This window comes from Stegostoma tigrinum, chromosome 16 (genome assembly GCF_030684315.1).
Source record: "Stegostoma tigrinum isolate sSteTig4 chromosome 16, sSteTig4.hap1, whole genome shotgun sequence".
Classification (NCBI taxonomy): Eukaryota; Metazoa; Chordata; class Chondrichthyes; order Orectolobiformes; family Stegostomatidae; genus Stegostoma; species Stegostoma tigrinum.
The window spans coordinates 65405855-65422530 of NC_081369.1; the positions used below are offsets into that span (position 1 = coordinate 65405855).

General features: G+C 65.2%; 1 protein-coding gene across 3 annotated transcripts in view; it reads right to left on the reverse strand.

Moving 5' to 3' along the window:
• Positions 1-624: 624 nt before the first annotated feature.
• Positions 625-16676, reverse strand: part of LOC132210624 (carbohydrate sulfotransferase 8-like) — a 203328-nt gene continuing 187276 nt past the window's right edge. For all 3 annotated transcript variants that reach the window (XM_059651559.1, XM_059651560.1, XM_059651561.1), the window contains one exon: positions 625-1715. In XM_059651559.1, the coding sequence (XP_059507542.1) occupies positions 648-1715 (1068 nt within the window). In that variant the 3' untranslated portion in view covers positions 625-647. The remainder of the gene's footprint in view (positions 1716-16676) is intronic.

Sequence of the window (16676 nt, forward strand, 5' to 3'; positions counted from 1 at the left end):
AGGGGTGTGTGGAGGGGGGGGGAGGGGTCAGTCCAGCAGGGTGTTGGGGGGGGGGTGAGTCCAGAAGGGTGTGGGGGGGCTGTCAGTCCAGGAGGGGTGTGTGTGTGTGTGTGTGTGTGTGTGTGTGTGTGTGTGTGTGTGTGTGTGTGTGTGTGTGTCGGGGGGGGGGGGTCAGTCCAGCAGGGTGTTGGGGGGGGGTGAGTCCAGAAGGGTGTGGGGGGGCTGTCAGTCCAGGAGGGGGGTGTGTGTGTGTGTGTGTGTGTGTGTGTGTGTGTGTGTGTGTGTGTCGGGGGGGGGGGGGGGGTCAGTACAGGAGGGTGTTGGCGGGGGGGTCAGTCCAGGAGGGTGTGTGTATGTGTGCGTGTGGTTGTGGGGGGGGGGGTCAGTCCAGGATGGCGTTGGGGGGGTTCGGTCAGTCCGGTAGGGCGTGTGGGGGCAGAGGGTCAGTCCAGGAGGGTGTGTGTGTGTGTGTGTGTGTGTGTGTGTGGTGGGGAGTGACAGTCCGGGGGGGGGTGGTCAGTCGGTGGGGGGTCAGTCCTGGAGGGCGTGTCGGGGGGGGTCAGTCCAGTAGGGCGGGGGCGGGGGGGTCAGTCCAGTAGGGGGTGTGTGTGTGTGAGGGTCAGTTCCGGGGCGGTGGGGGAGGGGGGTTAGTCCGGGAGGGCGGCCACCGGCCGGGGGAAGTTGAACAGGGCGTAGTCGCTGCGGTAGAAGTGGAAGGCCCGGAGCCGGTCCCCGGGGCTGAGCTGGGAAAGGTAGCGGCGGCTCAGGCCGGGCCCGGTGCTCGGGCGGCCGCGGGGGAAGCGCAGGTTCCGGGGGGCCCCGAGGAGCCGCAGGGCCACGTCGGCCTCGCTCCCCAGGCGCTCGAAGCGGCCGATGAAGTCGTAGCGGATGCGGCATGGGCTGCAGAGGCGGCTCGCCGGCTCCCAGTGAATGTCCATCCCTAAGGGCCGGGCCGGGTCTAACAGGTAACGGACAAACTCTGGGAACGTCACCCCGGAGCCGGTGCGGACAGCCTGGGCTGTGGCATTAGGCCGGTACCGGGCGATGATGGCGCTACCGAACAGCGGCTGGTAGTAGGCGTTAGGCCGCTCGAACTTGTCCCGAAAGGCCGAGACCAGGCGCTCGAGTGGCTCCCGGACGAACAGCAGCTTGGTGTAGGTCTGGAGCCGGAGGCGGACACCCTCCCGGTCGAAGCTGTCAAGCCGCCGCAGGGAGTTACGGTAGTGTGCGGCCTGGTGCTCAATCTGGGCCGTGGTCTGGGCCTGGCCCCCCAGTACCATCAAGACCCGCTTCCAGTTCGAACATCCCGCCTTTGGTACCTCACAGTACAGCAGCCGGTACCGGTCCTCTACCCAGATCCGCGACACCTGCTGGGGGCTCAGTGGCCCGGCCCCGGCCTCCTCCGCCCAAGACCGGGCGCACGCCTCCGACAGTCGCCTCCTGCGGGCCTGCTGCACCTCCCTCATCCGCCTCAGCTCGGAGGCCTCCCGGCGGAGCTCCGTGACAGGGCGCTGGCGGGGCTCCGGGCGGCCTCGGGCTCCGCGGCGGAGCTCCGCCCCAAGTCTCTCTGGGTCTCTTGGCTGGAAACCCACTTCCGGTCCGTCAAGGGCCCCCTGGTGCAGCTCCGCCTCAGAGGCGTTAATGCTGGCCGAAGGGAGTGGCCGATCTGGGGTCGTGGCCTTGTCCATGTCCTTAAAGCCCCAGTGTCTCCAATTCTGTGGGAGGCAAAACATCGCGTCAGGGCAGCAACATCCATCATCGCTCCCCCACTCCTACCTTCACCCAGGGTGTTCATCATCACAGGGACCCACATCAAATGACCTGACTCCCCCATTCTGAGAATACAGAGCATGGTGCTATTTGGCCACAAGCAGCATCACAATCTGTTCCTGTCAGGACACAAGACCCACCACACACTCACATTTACCACGAGTACAAACCCTGGCTGATTCCCCGTCACTCTGTTAAAACTAGGAGTCATTGGGTAGATGTTTGACGTACTGAGGGACACCCAAGAGTTAACAAGTGTTTACGGAAAACTGTGGACGCTGGCGATCAGAAAGATAAACAGAAATAGCTGGAAAAACTCAGCAAGTCTGGCAGCACGTGTGGAGAGAAAGCAGACACCCTTCTTCAGAATATCACAGCTGCCGTGTTTATCCAGGAATTTCTGTTATGTTTCTGAAGTTGTAATGCTGAAGGAATCAGAGGGAGGACCAGATGGAGGGTCAGCGCTGAGGGAGTGGACACTGTCAGAGGGTCAGTGCTGAGGGAGCGGGCACTGTCGGAGAGTTAGACCTGAGGGAGCGGGCACTGTCGGAGGGTCAGTGCTGAGGGAGCGGGCACTGTCGGAGGGTAATTGCTGAGGGAGCGGGCACTGTCGGAGGGTCAGTGCTGAGGGAGTGGTCACTGTCGGAGGGTCAGTGCTGAGGGAGCGGTCACTGTCGGAGGGTCAGAGCTGAGGGAGCGGGCACTGTCGGAGGGTCAGTGCTGAGGGAGCGGGCACTGTCAGGGGGTCAGTGCTGAGGGAGCGGGCACTGTCGGACGGTCAGTGCTGAGGGAGCGGGCACTGTCGGAGGTTCAGTGCTGAGGGAATGGGCACTGTCGGAGGGTCAGTGCTGAGGGAGCGGGCACGGTCGGAGGGTCAGTGCTGAGGGAGCGGGCACTGTCGGAGAGTCAGTGCTGAGGAAGCGGGCACTGTCGGGGGGTCACTGCTGAGGGAGCGGTCACTCTCGGAGGGTCAGTGCTGAGGGAGCGGGCACTGTCGGAGGGTCAGAGCTGAGCGAGCGGGCACTGTCGGAGGGTCAGTGCTGAGGGAGCGGGCACTGTCAGAGGGTCAGTGCTGAGGGAATGGTCACTGTCGGAGGGTCATTGCTGAGGGAACGGTCACTGTCGGACAGTCAGTGCTGAGGGAGTGGGCACTGTCGGAGAGTCAGTGCTGAGGGGGTGCTGCACTGTCGGAGGGTCAGTGCTGAGGGAGCGGGCACTGTCGGAGGGTCAGTGCTGAGGGAGTTTCGCACTGTCGGAGATTCAGTGCTGAGGAAGCGGGCACTGTCGGGGGGTCAGAGCTGAGGGAGCGGGCACTGTCGGAGGGTCAGTGCTGAGGGAGCGGGCACTGTTAGAGGGTCAGTGCTGAGGGAGCGGCACTGTTGGAGGGTCAGTGCTGAGGGAGCGGGCACTGTCGGAGGGTCAGTGCTGAGGGAGCGGGGCACTGTCGGAGGGTCAGCGCTGAGGGAGTGGGCACTGTCGGAGAGTCAGTGCTGAGGGGGTGCTGCACTGTCGGAGGGTCAGTGCTGAGGGAGCACCACACTGTCGGAGGGTCAGCCCTGAGGGAGCCGGCACTGTCGGAGGGTCAGTGCTGATGGAGTCCCGTACTGTCGGAGGGTCAGTGCTGAGGGAGTGTCGCACTGTCGGAGGGTCAGCACTGAGGGAGCGGGCACTGTTCGAGGGTCAGTGCTGAGGGAGTGCCGCACTGTTGCAGGGTCAGTGCTGAGGGAGCAGGCACTGACGGAGGGTCAGTGCTGAGGGAGCGGGCACTGTCGGAGGGTCAGTGCTGAGGGAGCGGGCACTGTCGGAGGGTTAGAGCTGAGGGAGCGGGCACTGTCGGAGGGTTAGTGCTGAGGGAGCGCCGCACTGTCGGAGGGTCAGTGCTGAGGGAGAGGGCACTGTCGGAGGGTCAGTGCTGAGGGAGCGGGCACTGTTGGAGGGTCAGTGCTGAGGGAGTGGTCACTGTCGGAGGGTCAGAGCTGAGGGAGCGGGCACTGTCGGAGGTTCAGTGCTGAGCGAGCGGGCACTGTCGGAGGGTCAGTGCTGAGGGAGTTTCGCACTGTCGGAGGGTCAGCGCTGAAGGAGTGGGCACTGTCGGAGGGTCAGTGCTGAGGGAGTGGGCACTGTCGGAGGGTCAGTGCTGTGGGAGCACCGCACTGTCAGAGGGTCAGTGCTGAGAAGGTGGGCAATGTCGGAGGGTCAGCGCTGAGGCAGCGGGCACTGTCGGAGGGTCAGTGCTGAGGGAGTGTCGCACTGTTGGAGGGTCAGTGCTGAGGGAGTGTCGCACTGTCGGAGGGTCAGTGCTGAGGGAGTGGGCACTGTCGTTGAGTCAGTGCTGAGGGGGTGCTGCACTGTCGGAGGGTCAGTGCTGAGGGAGCACCGCACTGTCGGAGGGTCAGCGCTGAGGGAGCAGGCACTGTCGGAGGGTCAGTGCTGAGTGAGTGCTGCACTGTCGGAGGGTCAGCACTGAGGAAGCGGGCACTGTCGGAGAGTCAGTGCTGAGGGAATGCCGCACTGTTGCAGGGTCAGTGCTGAGGGAGCGGGCACTGTCGGAGGGTCACTGCTGAGGGAGCGGGCACTGTCGGAGGGTCAGTGCTGAGGGAGTGTCGCACTGTCGGAGGGTCAGCACTGAGGGAGCGGGCACTGTCGTTGAGTCAGTGCTGAGGGAGTCCCGCACTGTCGGAGGGTCAGTGCTGAGGGAGCACCGCACTGTTGGAGGGTCAGTGCTGAGGGAGCGGGGCACTGTCGGAGGGTCAGTGCTGAGGGAGTGGGCACTGTCGTTGAGTCACTGCTGAGGGGGTGCTGCACTGTCGGAGGGTCAGTGCTGAGGGAGCACCGCACTGTCGGAGGGTCAGCGCTGAGGGAGCAGGCACTGTCGGCGGGTCAGTGCTGAGTGAGTGCTGCGCTGGCGGAGGGTCAGTGCTGAGGGAGCACCAGACTGTCGGAGGGTCAGCGCTGAGGGAGCAGGCACTGTCGGAGCGTCACTGCTGATGGAGTCCCGGACTGTCGGAGGGTCAGCACTGAGGGAGCGGGCACTGTCGGAGGGTCAGTGCTGAGGGAGTGCCGCACTGTTGCAGGGTCAGTGCTGAGGGAGCGGGCACTGTCGGAGGGTCAGTGCTGAGGGAGTGGTCACTGTCGGAGGGTCAGTGCTGAGGGAGCGGGCACTGTCGGAGGATCAGAGCTGAGGGAGCGGGCACTGTCGGAGGGTCAGTGCTGAGGGAGCGGGGCACTGACGGAGGGTCAGTGCTGAGGGAGTGGGCACTGTCGGAGAGTCAGTGCTGAGGGAGTGCTGCACTGTCGGAGGGTCAGTGCTGAGGGAGGACCGCACTGTCGGAGGGTCAGCGCTGAGCGAGCGGGCACTGTCGGAGGGTCAGTGCTGAGGGAGCGGGCACTGTCAGAGGGTCAGTGCTGAGGGAATGGTCACTGTCGGAGGGTCATTGCTGAGGGAACGGTCACTGTCGGACAGTCAGTGCTGAGGGAGTGGGCACTGTCGGAGAGTCAGTGCTGAGGGGGTGCTGCACTGTCGGAGGGTCAGTGCTGAGGGAGCGGGCACTGTCGGAGGGTCAGTGCTGAGGGAGTTTCGCACTGTCGGAGATTCAGTGCTGAGGAAGCGGGCACTGTCGGGGGGTCAGAGCTGAGGGAGCGGGCACTGTCGGAGGGTCAGTGCTGAGGGAGCGGGCACTGTTAGAGGGTCAGTGCTGAGGGAGCGGCACTGTTGGAGGGTCAGTGCTGAGGGAGCGGGCACTGTCGGAGGGTCAGTGCTGAGGGAGCGGGGCACTGTCGGAGGGTCAGCGCTGAGGGAGTGGGCACTGTCGGAGAGTCAGTGCTGAGGGGGTGCTGCACTGTCGGAGGGTCAGTGCTGAGGGAGCACCACACTGTCGGAGGGTCAGCCCTGAGGGAGCCGGCACTGTCGGAGGGTCAGTGCTGATGGAGTCCCGTACTGTCGGAGGGTCAGTGCTGAGGGAGTGTCGCACTGTCGGAGGGTCAGCACTGAGGGAGCGGGCACTGTTCGAGGGTCAGTGCTGAGGGAGTGCCGCACTGTTGCAGGGTCAGTGCTGAGGGAGCAGGCACTGACGGAGGGTCAGTGCTGAGGGAGCGGGCACTGTCGGAGGGTCAGTGCTGAGGGAGCGGGCACTGTCGGAGGGTTAGAGCTGAGGGAGCGGGCACTGTCGGAGGGTTAGTGCTGAGGGAGCGCCGCACTGTCGGAGGGTCAGTGCTGAGGGAGAGGGCACTGTCGGAGGGTCAGTGCTGAGGGAGCGGGCACTGTTGGAGGGTCAGTGCTGAGGGAGTGGTCACTGTCGGAGGGTCAGAGCTGAGGGAGCGGGCACTGTCGGAGGTTCAGTGCTGAGCGAGCGGGCACTGTCGGAGGGTCAGTGCTGAGGGAGTTTCGCACTGTCGGAGGGTCAGCGCTGAAGGAGTGGGCACTGTCGGAGGGTCAGTGCTGAGGGAGTGGGCACTGTCGGAGGGTCAGTGCTGTGGGAGCACCGCACTGTCAGAGGGTCAGTGCTGAGAAGGTGGGCAATGTCGGAGGGTCAGCGCTGAGGGAGCGGGCACTGTCGGAGGGTCAGTGCTGAGGGAGTGTCGCACTGTTGGAGGGTCAGTGCTGAGGGAGTGTCGCACTGTCGGAGGGTCAGTGCTGAGGGAGTGGGCACTGTCGTTGAGTCAGTGCTGAGGGGGTGCTGCACTGTCGGAGGGTCAGTGCTGAGGGAGCACCGCACTGTCGGAGGGTCAGCGCTGAGGGAGCAGGCACTGTCGGAGGGTCAGTGCTGAGTGAGTGCTGCACTGTCGGAGGGTCAGCACTGAGGAAGCGGGCACTGTCGGAGAGTCAGTGCTGAGGGAATGCCGCACTGTTGCAGGGTCAGTGCTGAGGGAGCGGGCACTGTCGGAGGGTCACTGCTGAGGGAGCGGGCACTGTCGGAGGGTCAGTGCTGAGGGAGTGTCGCACTGTCGGAGGGTCAGCACTGAGGGAGCGGGCACTGTCGTTGAGTCAGTGCTGAGGGAGTCCCGCACTGTCGGAGGGTCAGTGCTGAGGGAGCACCGCACTGTTGGAGGGTCAGTGCTGAGGGAGCGGGGCACTGTCGGAGGGTCAGTGCTGAGGGAGTGGGCACTGTCGTTGAGTCACTGCTGTGGGGGTGCTGCACTGTCGGAGGGTCAGTGCTGAGGGAGCACCGCACTGTCGGAGGGTCAGCGCTGAGGGAGCAGGCACTGTCGGCGGGTCAGTGCTGAGTGAGTGCTGCGCTGGCGGAGGGTCAGTGCTGAGGGAGCACCAGACTGTCGGAGGGTCAGCGCTGAGGGAGCAGGCACTGTCGGAGCGTCACTGCTGATGGAGTCCCGGACTGTCGGAGGGTCAGCACTGAGGGAGCGGGCACTGTCGGAGGGTCAGTGCTGAGGGAGTGCCGCACTGTTGCAGGGTCAGTGCTGAGGGAGCGGGCACTGTCGGAGGGTCAGTGCTGAGGGAGTGGTCACTGTCGGAGGGTCAGTGCTGAGGGAGCGGGCACTGTCGGAGGATCAGAGCTGAGGGAGCGGGCACTGTCGGAGGGTCAGTGCTGAGGGAGCGGGGCACTGTCGGAGGGTCAGTGCTGAGGGAGTGGGCACTGTCGGAGAGTCAGTGCTGAGGGAGTGCTGCACTGTCGGAGGGTCAGTGCTGAGGGAGGACCGCACTGTCGGAGGGTCAGCGCTGAGGGAGCAGGCACTGTCGAAGGGTCAGTGCTGAGGGAGTGCTGCACTGGCGGAGGGTCAGTGCTGAGCGAGCGGGCACTGTTGGAGGGTCAGTGCTGAGGGAGTGGTCACTGTCAGAGGGTCAGTGCTGAGGGAGCGGGCACTGTCGGAGGGACAGTGCTGAGGGAGTGGGCACTGTCGGACGGTCAGTGCTGAGGGAGTGTCGCACTGTCGGAGGGTCAGTACTGAGGGAGCGGGCACTGTCGGAGGGTCAGTGCTGACGGAGCGGGGCACTGTCGGAGGGTCAGTGCTGAGGGAGCGGGCACTGTCGGAGGGTCAGAGCTGAGGGAGTGGTCACTGTCGGAGGGTCAGTGCTGAGGGAGCGGGCACTGTTGGAGGGTCAGAGCTGAGGGAGCGGGCACTGTCGGAGGGTCAGTGCTGAGGGAGCGGGGCACTGTCGGAGGGTCAGTGCTGAGGGAGTGCTGCACTGTCGGAGGGTCAGTGCTGAGGGAGCACCGCACTGTCGGAGGGTCAGCGCTGAGGGAGCAGGCACTGTCGGAGGGTCAGTGCTGAGGGAGTGCTGCACTGGCGGAGGGTCAGTGCTGAGCGAGCGGGCACTGTTGGAGGGTCAGTGCTGAGGGAGTGGTCACTGTCGGAGGGTCAGAGCTGAGGGAGTGGGCACTGTCGGAGAGTCAGTGCTGAGGGAGCGGGCACTGTCGGAGGGTCAGTGCTGAGGGAGCACCGCACTGTCGGAGGGTCAGTGCTGAGGGAGTGTCGCACTGTCGGAGGGTCAGTGCTGAGGGAGTGGGCACTGTCGGAGGGTCAGTGCTGAGGGAGCGGGTACTGTCTGAGTGTCAGAGCTGAGGGAGCCGGCACTGTTGGAGGGTCAGTGCTGAGGGAGTGTCGCACTGTCGGAGGGTCAGCGCTGAGGGAGCGGGCACTGTCGGAGCGTCAGTGCTGAGGGAGCGGGGCACTGTCGGAGGGTCAGTGCTGAGGGAGTGGTCACTGTCGGAGGGTCAGAGCTGAGGGAGCAGGCACTGTCGGAGCGTCACTGCTGATGGAGTCCCGGACTGTCGGAGGGTCAGCACTGAGGGAGCGGGCACTGTCGGAGGGTCAGTGCTGAGGGAGTGCCGCACTGTTGCAGGGTCAGTGCTGAGGGAGCGGGCACTGTCGGAGGGTCAGTGCTGAGGGAGTGGTCACTGTCGGAGGGTCAGTGCTGAGGGAGCGGGCACTGTCGGAGGATCAGAGCTGAGGGAGCGGGCACTGTCGGAGGGTCAGTGCTGAGGGAGCGGGGCACTGTCGGAGGGTCAGTGCTGAGGGAGTGGGCACTGTCGGAGAGTCAGTGCTGAGGGAGTGCTGCACTGTCGGAGGGTCAGTGCTGAGGGAGTGGTCACTGTCGGAGGGTCAGTGCTGAGGGAGCGGGCACTGTCGGAGGATCAGAGCTGAGGGAGCGGGCACTGTCGGAGGGTCAGTGCTGTGGGAGCACCGCACTGTCAGAGGGTCAGTGCTGAGAAGGTGGGCAATGTCGGAGGGTCAGCGCTGAGGGAGCGGGCACTGTCGGAGGGTCAGTGCTGAGGGAGTGTCGCACTGTTGGAGGGTCAGTGCTGAGGGAGTGTCGCACTGTCGGAGGGTCAGTGCTGAGGGAGTGGGCACTGTCGTTGAGTCAGTGCTGAGGGGGTGCTGCACTGTCGGAGGGTCAGTGCTGAGGGAGCACCGCACTGTCGGAGGGTCAGCGCTGAGGGAGCAGGCACTGTCGGAGGGTCAGTGCTGAGTGAGTGCTGCACTGTCGGAGGGTCAGCACTGAGGAAGCGGGCACTGTCGGAGAGTCAGTGCTGAGGGAATGCCGCACTGTTGCAGGGTCAGTGCTGAGGGAGCGGGCACTGTCGTTGAGTCAGTGCTGAGGGAGTCCCGCACTGTCGGAGGGTCAGTGCTGAGGGAGCACCGCACTGTTGGAGGGTCAGTGCTGAGGGAGCGGGGCACTGTCGGAGGGTCAGTGCTGAGGGAGTGGGCACTGTCGTTGAGTCACTGCTGAGGGGGTGCTGCACTGTCGGAGGGTCAGTGCTGAGGGAGCACCGCACTGTCGGAGGGTCAGCGCTGAGGGAGCAGGCACTGTCGGCGGGTCAGTGCTGAGTGAGTGCTGCGCTGGCGGAGGGTCAGTGCTGAGGGAGCACCAGACTGTCGGAGGGTCAGCGCTGAGGGAGCAGGCACTGTCGGAGCGTCACTGCTGATGGAGTCCCGGACTGTCGGAGGGTCAGCACTGAGGGAGCGGGCACTGTCGGAGGGTCAGTGCTGAGGGAGTGCCGCACTGTTGCAGGGTCAGTGCTGAGGGAGCGGGCACTGTCGGAGGGTCAGTGCTGAGGGAGTGGTCACTGTCGGAGGGTCAGTGCTGAGGGAGCGGGCACTGTCGGAGGATCAGAGCTGAGGGAGCGGGCACTGTCGGAGGGTCAGTGCTGAGGGAGCGGGGCACTGTCGGAGGGTCAGTGCTGAGGGAGTGGGCACTGTCGGAGAGTCAGTGCTGAGGGAGTGCTGCACTGTCGGAGGGTCAGTGCTGAGGGAGGACCGCACTGTCGGAGGGTCAGCGCTGAGGGAGCAGGCACTGTCGAAGGGTCAGTGCTGAGGGAGTGCTGCACTGGCGGAGGGTCAGTGCTGAGCGAGCGGGCACTGTTGGAGGGTCAGTGCTGAGGGAGTGGTCACTGTCAGAGGGTCAGTGCTGAGGGAGCGGGCACTGTCGGAGGGACAGTGCTGAGGGAGTGGGCACTGTCGGACGGTCAGTGCTGAGGGAGTGTCGCACTGTCGGAGGGTCAGTACTGAGGGAGCGGGCACTGTCGGAGGGTCAGTGCTGACGGAGCGGGGCACTGTCGGAGGGTCAGTGCTGAGGGAGCGGGCACTGTCGGAGGGTCAGAGCTGAGGGAGTGGTCACTGTCGGAGGGTCAGTGCTGAGGGAGCGGGCACTGTTGGAGGGTCAGAGCTGAGGGAGCGGGCACTGTCGGAGGGTCAGTGCTGAGGGAGCGGGGCACTGTCGGAGGGTCAGTGCTGAGGGAGTGCTGCACTGTCGGAGGGTCAGTGCTGAGGGAGCACCGCACTGTCGGAGGGTCAGCGCTGAGGGAGCAGGCACTGTCGGAGGGTCAGTGCTGAGGGAGTGCTGCACTGGCGGAGGGTCAGTGCTGAGCGAGCGGGCACTGTTGGAGGGTCAGTGCTGAGGGAGTGGTCACTGTCGGAGGGTCAGAGCTGAGGGAGTGGGCACTGTCGGAGAGTCAGTGCTGAGGGAGCGGGCACTGTCGGAGGGTCAGTGCTGAGGGAGTGGTCACTGTCGGAGGGTCAGTGCCGAGGGAGTGGGCACTGTCGGAGAGTCAGTGCTGAGGGAGCGGGCACTGTCGGAGGGTCAGTGCTGAGGGAGCACCGCACTGTCGGAGGGTCAGTGCTGAGGGAGTGTCGCACTGTTGGAGGGTCAGTGCTGAGGGAGTGGGCACTGTCGGAGGGTCAGTGCTGAGGGAGCGGGTACTGTCTGAGTGTCAGAGCTGAGGGAGCCGGCACTGTTGGAGGGTCAGTGCTGAGGGAGTGTCGCACTGTCGGAGGGTCAGTGCTGAGGGAGCGGGCACTGTCGGAGCGTCAGTGCTGAGGGAGCGGGGCACTGTCGGAGGGTCAGTGCTGAGGGAGTGGTCACTGTCGGAGGGTCAGAGCTGAGGGAGCGGGCACTGTCGGAGGTTCAGTGCTGAGCGAGCGGGCACTGTCGGAGGGTCAGTGCTGAGGGAGTGGTCACTGTCGGAGGGTCAGTGCCGAGGGAGTGGGCACTGTCGGAGAGTCAGTGCTGAGGGAGCGGGCACTGTCGGAGGGTCAGTGCTGAGGGAGCACCGCACTGTCGGAGGGTCAGTGCTGAGGGAGTGTCGCACTGTCGGAGGGTCAGTGCTGAGGGAGTGGTCACTGTCGGAGGGTCAGTGCTGAGGGAGTGGTCACTGTCGGAGGGTCAGAGCTGAGGGAGCGGGCACTGTCGGAGGTTCAGTGCTGAGCGAGCGGGCACTGTCGGAGGGTCAGTGCTGAGGGAGTTTCGCACTGTCGGAGGGTCAGCGCTGAAGGAGTGGGCACTGTCGGAGGGTCAGTGCTGAGGGAGCACCGCACTGTCAGAGGGTCAGTGCTGAGAAGGTGGGCAATGTCGGAGGGTCAGCGCTGAGGGAGCGGGCACTGTCGGAGGGTCAGTGCTGAGGGAGTGTCGCACTGTCGGAGGGTCAGTGCTGAGGGAGTGTCGCACTGTCGGAGGGTCAGTGCTGAGGGAGTGGGCACTGTCGTTGAGTCAGTGCTGAGGGGGTGCTGCACTGTCGGAGGGTCAGTGCTGAGGGAGCACCGCACTGTCGGAGGGTCAGCGCTGAGGGAGCAGGCACTGTCGGAGGGTCAGTGCTGAGTGAGTGCTGCACTGTCGGAGGGTCAGCACTGAGGAAGCGGTCACTGTCGGAGAGTCAGTGCTGAGGGAATGCCGCACTGTTGCAGGGTCAGTGCTGAGGGAGCGGGCACTGTCGGAGGGTCACTGCTGAGGGAGCGGGCACTGTCGGAGGGTCAGTGCTGAGGGAGTGTCGCACTGTCGGAGGGTCAGCACTGAGGGAGCGGGCACTGTCGTTGAGTCAGTGCTGAGGGAGTCCCGCACTGTCGGAGGGTCAGTGCTGAGGGAGCACCGCACTGTTGGAGGGTCAGTGCTGAGGGAGCGGGGCACTGTCGGAGGGTCAGTGCTGAGGGAGTGGGCACTGTCGTTGAGTCACTGCTGAGGGGGTGCTGCACTGTCGGAGGGTCAGTGCTGAGGGAGCACCGCACTGTCGGAGGGTCAGCGCTGAGGGAGCAGGCACTGTCGGCGGGTCAGTGCTGAGTGAGTGCTGCGCTGGCGGAGGGTCAGTGCTGAGGGAGCACCAGACTGTCGGAGGGTCAGCGCTGAGGGAGCAGGCACTGTCGGAGCGTCACTGCTGATGGAGTCCCGGACTGTCGGAGGGTCAGCACTGAGGGAGCGGGCACTGTCGGACGTTCAGTGCTGAGGGAGTGCCGCACTGTTGCAGGGTCAGTGCTGAGGGAGCGGGCACTGTCGGAGGGTCAGTGCTGAGGGAGTGGTCACTGTCGGAGGGTCAGTGCTGAGGGAGCGGGCACTGTCGGAGGATCAGAGCTGAGGGAGCGGGCACTGTCGGAGGGTCAGTGCTGAGGGAGCGGGGCACTGTCGGAGGGTCAGTGCTGAGGGAGTGGGCACTGTCGGAGAGTCAGTGCTGAGGGAGTGCTGCACTGTCGGAGGGTCAGTGCTGAGGGAGTGGTCACTGTCGGAGGGTCAGTGCTGAGGGAGCGGGCACTGTCGGAGGATCAGAGCTGAGGGAGCGGGCACTGTCGGAGGGTCAGTGCTGTGGGAGCACCGCACTGTCAGAGGGTCAGTGCTGAGAAGGTGGGCAATGTCGGAGGGTCAGCGCTGAGGGAGCGGGCACTGTCGGAGGGTCAGTGCTGAGGGAGTGTCGCACTGTTGGAGGGTCAGTGCTGAGGGAGTGCTGCACTGTCGGAGGGTCAGTGCTGAGGGAGTGGTCACTGTCGGAGGGTCAGTGCTGAGGGAGCGGGCACTGTCGGAGGATCAGAGCTGAGGGAGCGGGCACTGTCGGAGGGTCAGTGCTGAGGGAGCGGGGCACTGTCGGAGGGTCAGTGCTGAGGGAGCGGGCACTGTCGGAGAGTCAGTGCTGAGGAAGCGGGCACTGTCGGGGGGTCAGTGCTGAGGGAGTGGTCACTGTCAGAGGGTCAGAGCTGAGGGAGCGGGCACTGTCGGAGGGTCAGTGCTGAGGGAGCGGGCACTATTAGAGGGTCAGTGCTGAGGGAGCGGCACTGTCGGAGCGTCACTGCTGATGGAGTCCCGGACTGTCGGAGGGTCAGCACTGAGGGAGCGGGCACTGTCGGAGGGTCAGTGCTGAGGGAGTGCCGCACTGTTGCAGGGTCAGTGCTGAGGGAGCGGGCACTGTCGGAGGGTCAGTGCTGAGGGAGTGGTCACTGTCGGAGGGTCAGTGCTGAGGGAGCGGGCACTGTCGGAGGATCAGAGCTGAGGGAGCGGGCACTGTCGGAGGGTCAGTGCTGAGGGAGCGGGGCACTGTCGGAGGGTCAGTGCTGAGGGAGTGGGCACTGTCGGAGAGTCAGTGCTGAGGGAGTGCTGCACTGTCGGAGGGTCAGTGCTGAGGGAGTGGTCACTGTCGGAGGGTCAGTGCTGAGGGAGCGGGCACTGTCGGAGGATCAGAGCTGAGGGAGCGGGCACTGTCGGAGGGTCAGTGCTGAGGGAGCGGGGCACTGTCGGAGGGTCAGTGCTGAGGGAGCGGGCACTGTCGGAGAGTCAGTGCTGAGGAAGCGGGCACTGTCGGGGGGTCAGTGCTGAGGGAGTGGTCACTGTCAGAGGGTCAGAGCTGAGGGAGCGGGCACTGTCGGAGGGTCAGTGCTGAGGGAGCGGGCACTGTTAGAGGGTCAGTGCTGAGGGAGCGGCACTGTTGGTGGGTCAGTGCTGAGGGAGCGGGCACTGTCGGAGGGTCTGTGCTGAGGGAGCGGGGCACTGTCGGAGGGTCAGCGCTGAGGGAGTGGGCACTGTCGGAGAGCCAGTGCTGAGGGGGTGCTGCACTGTCGGAGGGTCAGCCCTGAGGGAGCCGGCACTGTCGGAGGGTCAGTGCTGATGGAGTCCCGTACTGTCGGAGGGTCAGTGCTGAGGGAGTGTCGCACTGTTGGAGGGTCAGCACTGCGGGAGCGGGCACTGTTCGAGGGTCAGTGCTGAGGGAGTGCCGCACTGTTGCAGGGTCAGTGCTGAGGGAGCAGGCACTGACGGAGGGTCAGTGCTGAGGGAGCGGGCACTGTCGGAGGGTTAGAGCTGAGGGAGCGGGCACTGTCGGAGGGTTAGAGCTGAGGGAGCGCCGCACTGTCGGAGGGTCAGTGCTGAGGGAGAGGGCACTGTCGGAGGGTCAGTGCTGAGGGAGCGGGCACTGTTGCAGCGTCAGTGCTGAGGGAGTGGTCACTGTCGGAGGGTCAGAGCTGAGGGAGCGGGCACTGTCGGAGGTGCAGTGCTGTGCGAGCGGGCACTGTCGGATGGTCAGTGCTGAGGGAGTTTCGCACTGTCGGAGGGTCAATGCTGAGGGAGTCCCGCACTGTCGGAGGGTCAGCGCTGAGGGAGTGGGCACTGTCGGAGGGTCAGTGCTGACGGAGTGGGCACTGTCGGAGGGTCAGTGCTGAGGGAGCACCGCACTGTCAGAGGGTCAGTGCTGAGAAGGTGGGCAATGTCGGAGGATCAGCGCTGAGGGAGTGTCGCACTGTCGGAGGGTCAGTGCTGAGGGAGTGTCGCACTGTCGGAGGGTCAGTGCTGAGGGAGTGGGCACTGTCGGAGGGTCAGTGCTGAGGGAGCGGGCACTGTCTGAGTGTCAGAGCTGAGGGAGCCGGCACTGTCGGAGGGTCAGTGCTGAGGGAGTGTCGCACTGTCGGAGGGTCAGTGCTGAGGGAGCGGGCACTGTCGGAGCGTCAGTGCTGAGGGAGCGGGGCACTGTCGGAGGGTCAGTGCTGAGGGAGTGGGCACTGTCGTTGAGTCAGTGCTGAGGGGGTGCTGCACTGTCGGAGGGTCAGTGCTGAGGGAGCACCGAACTGTCGGAGGGTCAGTGCTGAGGGAGCGGGCACTGTCGGAGGGTCAGTGCTGAGTGAGTGCTGCACTGTCGGAGGGTCAGTGCTGAGGGAGCACCGAACTGTCGGAGGGTCAGCGCTGAGGGAGCAGGCACTGTCGGAGGGTCAGTGCTGAGTGAGTGCTGCACTGGCAGAGGGTCAGTGCTGAGGGAGCACCAGACTGTCGAGGGTCAGCGCTGAGGGAGCCGGCACTGTCGGAGCGTCACTGCTGATGGAGTCCCGCACTGTCGGAGGGTCAGTGCTGAGGGAGTGGGCGCTGTCGGACGGTCAGTGCTGAGGGAGTGCCGCACTGTTGCAGGGTCAGTGCTGAGGGAGCAGGCACTGTCGGAGGGTCAGTGCTGAGGGAGTGCTGCACTGGCGGAGGGTCAGTGCTGAGCGAGCGGGCACTGTTGGAGGGTCAGTGCTGAGGGAGTGGTCACTGTCGGAGGGTCAGTGCTGAGGGAGTGGGCACTGAGGGAGAGTCAGTGCTGAGTGAGCGGGCACTGTCGGAGGGTCAGTGCTGAGGGAGTGGGCACTGTCGGACGGTCAGTGCTGAGGGAGTGTCGCACTGTCGGAGGGCCAGTACTGAGGGAGCGGGCACTGTCGGAGGGTCAGTGCTGAGGGAGCGGGGCACTGTCGGAGGGTCAGTGCTGAGGGAGCGGGCACTGTCGGAGGGTCAGTGCTGAGGGAGTGGTCACTGTCGGAGGGTCAGTGCTGAGGGAGCGGGCACTGTTGGAGGGTCAGAGCTGAGGGAGCGGGCACTGTCGGAGGGTCAGTGCTGAGGGAGCGGGGCACTGTCGGAGGGTCAGTGCTGAGGGAGTGGGCACTGTCGGAGAGTCAGTGCTGAGGGAGCACCGCACTGTCGGAGGGTCAGTGCTGAGGGAGTGTCGCACTGTCGGAGGGTCAGTGCTGAGGGAGTGGGCACTGTCGGAGGGTCAGTGCTGAGGGAGCGGGCACTGTCTGAGTGTCAGAGCTGAGGGAGCCGGCACTGTCGGAGGGTCAGTGCTGAGGGAGTGTCGCACTGTCGGAGGGTCAGTGCTGAGGGAGCGGGCACTGTCGGAGCGTCAGTGCTGAGGGAGCGGGGCACTGTCGGAGGGTCAGTGCTGAGGGAGTAGGCACTGTCGTTGAGTCAGTGCTGAGGGGGTGCTGCACTGTCGGAGGGTCAGTGCTGAGGGAGCACCGAACTGTCGGAGGGTCAGCGCTGAGGGAGCGGGCACTGTCGGAGGGTCAGTGCTGAGTGAGTGCTGCACTGTCGGAGGGTCAGTGCTGAGGGAGCACCAGACTGTCGAGGGTCAGCGCTGAGGGAGCCGGCACTGTCGGAGCGTCACTGCTGATGGAGTCCCGCACTGTCGGAGGGTCAGTGCTGAGGTAGTGGGCACTGTCGGACGGTCAGTGCTGAGGGAGTGCCGCACTGTTGCAGGGTCAGTGCTGAGGGAGCAGGCACTGTCGGAGGGTCAGTGCTGAGGGAGTGCTGCACTGGCGGAGGATCAGTGCTGAGGGAGTGGTCACTGTCGGAGGGTCAGTGCTGAGGGAGTGGGCACTGAGGGAGAGTCAGTGCTGAGGGAGCGGGCACTGTCGGAGGGTCAGTGCTGAGGGAGTGGGCACTGTCGGACGGTCAGTGCTGA